The sequence below is a fragment of the Mauremys reevesii genome, linkage group 4 (assembly GCF_016161935.1).
Source record: "Mauremys reevesii isolate NIE-2019 linkage group 4, ASM1616193v1, whole genome shotgun sequence".
NCBI lineage: Eukaryota > Metazoa > Chordata > Testudines > Geoemydidae > Mauremys > Mauremys reevesii.
This window is the reverse complement of record NC_052626.1, coordinates 6,587,878-6,596,905: the sequence shown is the minus strand read 5'-3', so window position 1 is coordinate 6,596,905 and position 9,028 is coordinate 6,587,878. Positions and strand designations below refer to the sequence as shown.

The 9,028-nt window shown below is 45.1% G+C and overlaps 1 protein-coding gene across 1 annotated transcript; it reads right to left on the bottom strand.

Moving 5' to 3' along the window:
* Window positions 1–4,996: 4,996 nt before the first annotated feature.
* ARF6 (ADP ribosylation factor 6) lies at window positions 4,997–8,827 on the bottom strand. Its single transcript, XM_039537808.1, has 2 exons — window positions 8,682–8,827; window positions 4,997–8,522 (listed from the first exon to the last, which is right to left on the bottom strand). The coding sequence occupies exon 2, from the start codon at window positions 8,096–8,098 to the stop codon at window positions 7,571–7,573; it is 528 nt and encodes a 175-aa protein (XP_039393742.1). The 5' UTR covers window positions 8,099–8,522; window positions 8,682–8,827; the 3' UTR covers window positions 4,997–7,570.
* Window positions 8,828–9,028: the final 201 nt, after the last annotated feature.

The window sequence follows — 9,028 nt, the reverse complement described above, 5'->3', positions numbered from 1 at the left end:
ATTGAACCTTGGTAATACGTTATAGCAGGCCCCTAAGGTAGTATAATTAAGGTAAAAGAAAAATGTCTTTTTGCTAGAAGTAGAATAAGATCTTCCCCCCACTTGGTAATCAACTGCCCTGTTGAATGGATGAGGTGTGACTGAGGAAGGCAGCACCTCCAGACAGCTGCAACCCTTGGAGAGGGGATGGGAACCAGACCAAGGACAATGCAACTTGTCAAGTGGGCTGACTAGAGAAGAGCAGACATACTGACGGGCTGGGGGGTTAGAAGCAAGCACCTTCCTTTGGGAACATCCTCTTTGCAGCATTGGGACAACCCCCAGCACAGAGAAAAGCAGCAAAAAGGACCAATTTTTATGAGACAAGATCAGTAGAACAGGTCAGTCACCGACTCGCTGCTCGCCTCCTCACCCCCTCCCAAGTATAAAGCCCCACCACCACTGCCCGTCCGCTCGGCTCGTCAACTCAACCCCTGCTCACCTCCTTAGTCCCCCCCGCTGCTGCCAGCTCACCTGCCCAAACCCACCCCCAGCTTGCCTACTCACACCCACCACCGCCGCCAGCTCACCGGCCTACCCGCTGCTGGCCTCTTATCTTCTGCCGCTGGCTCACGCTCACTCTCCAGCCTGCCACTGGCCTCTTCACCACCCCACCCACCTGCCAGCCGGCCAGCCAACCAGCCGTTGGCTTGCCCCACCCTGCTGCTTGCCTACTCACCCCCAGCAGGCCACGCAGTGAGCCCACATGGGCCACATGGCGCCTGCGGGCCATATGTTGTGCAGGCCTGATCTACAGTTTGCATTTGGAGGCAATAACCCAACAGCATAGGTAAAGGCATCCAGTTCTTATTTCCCCCTCCCCCCCGAAGTTATAGTACTACAAACATATGCAAGCTCATTATCCTTTATTTTCCTTCCATCTTTTACAAAAGTAGGTGCCATCACAGCCGTCTCAAACTTTTATGGAACCACTTCCTCTGCAGACCACATGCATTAAATCCACCATGCTGCGCTCTTGCACTGACATTGCATTTATTGACCAGCATCACCTCACGTGGACAGACACTAAGTATCAAAAGTAGGATTACTACATTCGGGTCACCTATTTTATGCCTTCAAAAATGCCGCTGCCAAAATTATCCCGCTTTTTATGATACTTCAAATGATCCTCCTGACGTTTGATGTTCGTTTAAATAATTTGCTTCACTCTTAAGTATCAAAGAACTACACAGTATGAAATCCTAGGGGTTTTCTTTTTTTTTTTTTTTTTTTTTTTAAAGAGTTAAAGGTCAACGCGAGACTTAAGTGCTAAAATATCAGAATAGTAATTCTTCCCCCACCTGTCACTGGATTTAGAATAAAATTCTAATACTTTGTACAAATAGCACTTGGGAGTTTACACTTGCCTAGGGACAGTGGAAGTTTTCCCACAAAGTACCAATATTTTCTGGGTAATATAAGATTTTTCTTTTTTATTTTAGCCATTAAGGTTGCAAACATTACAAACCCAAACCAAGATTATACCAGTGCAATGCTGTTCCTAACAGTTCTGGTGCCTCGGCAAATGCTAAGATCTTCCCACAAACTACAAAGTGAAAGTTGACCAATCTTGTCAGTTTTGACTACATTTTTTCACAATTCTGCTGGAAACAGTGAAACTGCCAGTCAGGTCAATTTGTCAGATATTCAATTAATATATTTTCATTTGACCAGCCCTGACAATATTACCTTTTATACAATATGTATATAGAAAGTTGATTGACCAGCAGTGTGCTATTTAAATACAGTAGAACAGTACATTTTTTAAATTGATGGAAACGTGGCTTTAATTTGAGGGGCACTGCCTGCCTCTAGGGAACAAGTGTTTTTGTTTGTAGGCTGAGTCTTCATTCAGGCTAGTAGATGGCAGGAAAGTTCTTCCAAGCTTTATCCATAACTATTAATTTTCTCCTGTGACTGGAAAAGAGATTGCTGAAGCCTTCTCTGACTCATGAAAAATAGTAATTCAAGAATGGTATTCTAATTAAGAAATTAAGCTAAAGCTGAACACACAGTTACAGAGGTCTAACCCACAAATGGTCACCCTTACAAAGTTAACTTTTACTAACAGCTACAACATCATGTTATCAGAGTTACAAGTTTATTTTTCTGAGGTTGTGTCTATGCACACTTGCTCTGGTTTAACTAAATCAGTTTTTAAAGCCACATCCCTAGCTAAGTATCAGAGGGGTAGCCGTGTTAGTCTGGATCTGTAAAAGCAGCAAAGAATCCTGTGGCACCTTATAGACTAACAGACGTTTTGCAGCATGAGCTTTCGTGGGTGAATACCCACTTCTTCGGAAGGTGGCTCAAGTTTGTGTGTAGATAAGACAAGCTAGAGCCGCATTTCTCGAATGCAGCCACCGTGGCCGCATGTGGCCACCAAAGGCTTTTCTTGTGGCCACACCCTCCTGGGCTGTAATCGGGGGTGATGGGGGGGAAGAGAAGCAGTGGCCCCTCTCCCAGGGCAACTAGGGGGGGTTGGCCCTGCCCCCGCCCCGGGAGACAAATGCTGGAGGTGCAGGCAGCTGGTGAATGCCCCACTTTCCCAAGGGCGGGGGGGGGCAGACTTTGGCCACTGGGCTTCAGGTTTCATCCATGCAACAGCAGGCTCTGGTTCCAGGCGCTGGTCCCAGGTTCACCACCCACACCATCATTCCTAGGCCCCACGGCCTCCCTGCCCTCCTCCCGATCCAGGGTTTAATTTGTCCCAGGGCTTGCCGGGGCTGAGTATGTGTGCTGTGAAACGTGATATTAAACATACAAATATCAGGTTTCACAGCAGCAGACTTACTAGATAGCAAGTTAAAAAAAAAAGCAACCAAAAAAGCAACAATAAAAAGACAAGAACATGCACAAACACCTTATTTGTGTTTCTATTCTGTTTATGTCCAGTAGAGAGACCACTGTACATTATTTTTTATTACTGAGTCTGAAAAAATCCCTACATAAATAAAGTACGATTAGGAAAAATAAATATGCATATATACACATGTCCAAAAGTTAATTATTTTAGGAAAAATTGTCAGTGCAGCTACCAACAAGAGTTGGTGGCCGCACTCAGGCCACCAAAAAATTTGTTGTGAGAACCCCTGAGCTAGATACTGAAGGGTAATTCTTTTTTTAAACATTGCTGCCACTGTAGGACCACAGCACCAACACCACCTGGATACACCTGAGAACTTGAAAATTGATTTTTAGGATTAGCTTAAGGCACCGGGACGATATTAATGTCTCCCAAGTCATCTGTCTACTCCTGATCTTTCGGCATAAGTGACGAAAGGCGACCAAATAGTGTTGCCTTTTTCCTTGATGTCTCATATCCATTTCAAGGCCAATATCTCTTCTATCCCTTCTCAATGTCAACTCAACCATCTTCAAGCATGTCAAGACTGTCACTCCACATCCAGACTCTAGAGTCTGCTTAGCTTTTCCTGTTACATCACATCTCTACCCAGGGCCGGCTCTACAGTTTTCGCTGCCCCAAGCAGCACACCGAATTGCCACGGGGGGGGGGGGGGGAGGGGGAACGACAGTCCCTGTGCCCTTAAGGCAGCAGGCGCGTTTCCGCCATGGCAGCAATTTGGTGGCAGCTTCTATGTTTAGCTGAAGCCGCCCCGGACAGCTAAATATAGAAGCTGCTGCCGAATTGCCGTCGCCGCAGAAACGCACCTGCCACCCTAAGGGCGCAGGGACTGCCCCCCGCCCGCGGTGGCAATTCGGCGCACTGCTTGGGGGCAAAACAACAGGGATTGCCGCCCTTTGCGGACTGCCGCCCCAAGCACCAGCTTGGAATGCCTGGAGCCAGCCCTGTCTCTACCCTCCACTCCGAAAAATTACTTTAGCAGCTTCAATGTGTATACTGTTCTAGCCTCATCCCTACTCCCCTTCCAAACTCCTTAACTGCCTTACTGCTTAACTAGCTGCTTCATTCTCAACCTCGGAGCTCCACACAACTTCACTCCTTTACATCTCTAGCTGTAGCTCCTTGCATGCCTCTGTAGCTCTCGATTTCTTATGACAATTTTTCCATTTTACCCCTTAATCTAAAAAGCACCTTTCCTTCCCTCTATTCCTTCAAGGCCATTTTCTTCATGAAACTTTCCAGGACTGACCACCTCATCATCAGCACCTCTATGCTTTCTGGCAGGTAAATTGTTCTGTGCATTATATTTGTCCAAGTGACAACGTAAGTTCCTTAGGGCAGAGATCTTGTATTGAAGTATTTTACAAAGCATAATATTAAACATTAAGTTTACTGAAATAAAAGAGGCTGTAATCGGAAGTGGGAGTATTTTTAAAAGAAGCTTGTCTCCTCTTTCCAACTTTTCAATTTTAATTATGTGACTTAAAGATTCCTCAAAAGAGAAACTAATAGCATTACAATGTTTCAAGACCAGGTTAAACAGAACCTAGGCCTCTATGTAAGCAGAAGGCACTGCTCCAGTGTATTATATAGACCCTTTCTGTTTTTACCATATTCACATATAAGTAACATACCAGGAGAGCTGCACTGTATAATTGCTTTATTTTCTGCTTCTTAATTCTTTATCAACACTACAACCATATTGAGAACACAAAATTCCTGTTTACTGTAGTCAGGGAGATGAAAATCTACAGACTCGTTCACTTACCAGACAAGAACAATGCCACCTCCCAAAAAAAAAAAAAAAAAAAAAAAGGTACTCCAATTTACTTCATGAATTCATATGAACAGAGAAGTTGATGCACTTAAAATTCAGATTGTAAGAATTCTGATAAAAAAAAGACACTTTAACCTGCAGGCTGCAATTACTTGCATTGTTCCCCCACCCTCCGCTTCCTTCATAAAGACATTTTGAAAATGAAGCCTTTATATTTCGTTCAGTAACAAAGGTCATTTATTTTTTAATTATCTGCCACACAAGTTTCAGTAACTTTAGAGTCTTTCCCCCCAGAATAAAACATTTAAAAATTCAAGAGTATAATTAAATTTATCATTTTACCCACACAACAGAATATCTAAAGTAACAAAATTACCAAAGAAATACAAAATTGTGAATTCAATTTAATGTAAAAACCTAGTGAAATTTAAACCTGCCCCAAACAGTGTTTGAAGAGAAAGAATACAGTAAACACTTTAGACTGAAAGTGAAAATCCAACTTTTCATTTTGATTGAGATATGTTTAAGAAAGTTTGAAAACTATTAATAGAGCTTCAAGTCTTCCAGTTTAGGCATTTACCTTGTGCTTGGCTTTTTTTTAATTTTTGTTCCAGAAGGAAAAAAAAAATGTACCCTGGTGTTTGGTTTATACTCCTTTACACTACACCACACTATTTGACCAATTACATTAAACTGAAATGAAGAATTTCTTGAATTTATAAAAACCAGAAAATGGAGCAACAATTCAAGAAGGACTTGAAAGGACTTCTAAAATGAAGACGTCTCGTTTCTCCTTCAGAATTATGGTTTAAAGCAACTAAACTTGACTTGCTTTTCTAATGAACTTTTTCCTTTACAAGTATTTCTGAATCATTGCTATATTTTCTAGTATCGTCCAGAATCCTTTCATTGCCATTGCAACCCACATTAAGAGTGTCCCTCTTTTGGAACCATATTCTAAACTAAGCATTTTTCTTCAAGGGATCCTAAGCATTAAATTTTTAGGAAATAAACTTCAATATTTTTATCTCCCCATAGATCTTTGGTAAGAGCTCCATAATACACTGTATTTAACATACAGAGTCAACACTGCAGAAATGTAGTGTAATGCCCCAATCTAATGTAAAACTTACACCCTCAAAAAAAGAAATTCTTCTTCTAGTTTTGTAGAGTTACATTCCTAGAATTCCCCAGTTGAGTTTAACTCCTTGAGGAAATCTGAAATTAATCCTTAAGGCTGAATAAAACCTAGCTGCTTTACATTTTTTGCACCCAGTATTAATACTTGATTGAAACGATACACTGATTTGAACTCTCAATCTGGGTGGGTTTGGTTGGTTTGTTTTTACCATAACTTGCCAGTCAGAGACATCTGAAAACTGTGTTATGGCAAGTGAGCTGCTTGCCCTTTAAAAACTATATATGGAAGTTTACATTCATAGTCATATGCTCACTCTCTACACCCCACCCTCATTACTAATTACTCAATGGATTTAAATTCAAACATTCAATACAGTTCCTTTCATAAATAAGTATAGTAACGTTACTGAAACAGAGGGACAAAAATGTTTAGAACTACTTTCATGAGTTAGACTGTGGTCTTGCAAAAACTAAATTGTGATATAAATGACTTCTTCAAATGCCAGTTACTCAAATGTTAAAATGATTAATTTCTGTTAAAGTTTAGAACTGAGCTTGCTTATTCAAATGATTATGATATAGAAACAAATGGGGGGGCTTGCAGCTGATAAAGATGCATGCTTTTCAGAAAAAATTAGATTTTCAAACTTTGGAAAAGGAAATGTCTCCAAAAGTCTCAAGATTAACAAATGCCTCTCTTACAATATAGGAAAGATGCAAGACACTACTTGATTTATGCCTAATGGTAAGTTAAAGTAAAACGAACAGTAATGCTTACACATTACTGCTACACTTTCTAGAAAGAAGATATCCCGCACCGTGAGGAGACATACATAACTAGTTAAGACTGCAGCTAAACATCATTAAACTTTGCAATGCAAGACATAGGAACTGTGAGTAGAGTATAACTTGAAACTATTACATCATTCACATTTTATTCATTATATGGTTGCTATGTAATATGGGGAACTTATTTGCATCCCTACTCATGCATGATGTATGGTTCAGAACTTCACAGCTGACATTTCAATGCAGTTCTTACATTACCTCAGATATGCACTTTGAACATATTACAATGGTATTCTCACTATCTACCACTGTAGGCAAGGTTTTATTTACCATGTTAGTCTTAGATATGAAAAGACAAATTTAAAGTTACTATTTAGTTACAGATTAAGGGCTTCTTTTTAAAAAGAAGCCCTCAATATAAAAAGACAGACTGCAGTTTGATTTTAAGCAATAATTTTCAGTTTACTGATGAAACAGACCTAGCAACATATTCTGCATGAATGCAAAAAGAAGCAATCTACAGCAAGTGATCAAAGAAAAAAAAAATCAAAAAAGTAGAACCAGAAAGCATACATTGAAAATGTTTACCCCTTCTCTTCCTCCCCCCACCACCACCAAAAAAAAAAGGAATCAAACCATTATAAGGGCTAATCAAGATAGGAAAAAAATTACTTAGCAAATCTACAGTGTGTCTTTCCCCCGTTTGCTGGAAGTCTGCCATAGCATCTAGTGCTTGTGTTCGTGTCACATTTGGAGGTTACAGCATCCTAACGCCAAGCAAGAAGAGTTAAAACAGGAATCCAGACAGCGTGTAGAAGGAAAGGGTGGTAACTGGAGAAGAAGTGATCATAATCCTATGGATGCTTGGTTTTACTTTTTCGGTAGAGAATCATTCTTCTAGGAAACCAGGCGGGCTATATTTTTTTTTTAATTATCTGCAGACTAAGTAGTTATCATCATTAGGATTTATAATTGGACGTTAACCATGTCAGCCCTTCATAGAGTCCATCCCCTGTGGTAGCACAGGAGGGCTGCACGTACCAATTCCTATCCCTGATTCGGGTGAGGCCCAGTTTCTCCTGGATTTCATGGGGTTTCATAGCATCGGGCAGGTCCTGCTTGTTGGCGAAGATCAGGATGATGGCGTCCCGCATCTCCCGGTCGTTGATGATGCGGTGCAGCTCCTGGCGGGCCTCGTCGATGCGGTCGCGGTCGGCGCAGTCCACCACGAAGATTAACCCCTGCGTGCCCGTGTAGTAGTGCCGCCACAGGGGGCGGATCTTGTCCTGGCCCCCGACATCCCACACGTTGAACTTGACGTTTTTGTAAGTCACCGTCTCCACGTTGAAGCCCACGGTGGGGATGGTGGTGACGGACTGGCCCAGCTTCAGTTTGTACAGGATGGTGGTTTTCCCGGCCGCGTCCAGCCCCAGCATCAGGATCCGCATCTCCTTGTTGCCGAAGATCTTGGACAGCACCTTGCCCATCTCGGCGGCATCCACGGGGCCCGCTGCGGGCAGCGCAGAACCCGGCGGCCGCCGGCACACGTGCTGCGGGAGGCCGCGGTGTCCTCGCCCCGGGGAGCCGGGCGGAAGCGCGAGGCGCTGGGCCGGGGGAAGACGAGGCTCACCGGCCGGGAGGCGGGTTACCGGGGGAGGCCCGCGGGCCTATCCCGCCCCAGCGGGGCCGGGGCGGGGTCCCAGCGGGGCCGGGGCCGGGGCGAGCCGATCCCCCGCCAAGCCCAGCAGAGAGGCCGCCAGCCCGCCTCAGGGAGAGCCGGGAAGCGTCAGCTCCGGACCATCCGCCCTCCTGCCCTTCGCCGCCGGGCCCAGGGCGGCCCCGCGCCCGGCTCCTTCCTTCCTTCGCTCCGCTCCGAGCGGCCCCGGCAGCGGCTCCTCAGCGCATCGGTGCCTGCAAAGGGGGGGGCGGAGAGAGGCGGTGACTGCCCGGCGCTGGCTGCCGCGAGCCGCCCCGGAGCCGCGGTGCCTCGCGCCCGGCTCGCGCCGCTCCGCTCCTCGCGCGCCCAGCCCAGCCGCCGCCGCCGCCGGAAAAGGTGCCGCGCGAACCCACCTTCACTTCCCCTCGGCCGGGCGCGCGCCTGCGCACAGCCCACCGGCCCGGAGGCGAGGCCTCTGCGCGACAAACCCCGCCCCTTAGGAAGTGCGAACGAACCACGCATGTGCACAACCGGACCCATCCGCCGGGGAGGAAGGGCCTCACGAAGGAGTCGCCTCCCCCATGGTCCACTGCGCATGTGCAAAAACAAACCCGTCTCTAAGGAAATCTACCTCCCCTACCGCCGTCCCGCTATCACGCATGCGCAGGGCAACCCCACCAAACGCTTCGGTTTTTGAACAAATGCGCTTTTTCCTGCCACAGCTGCGCATGCGCAGTGATATCGCGCATGCACATACTCA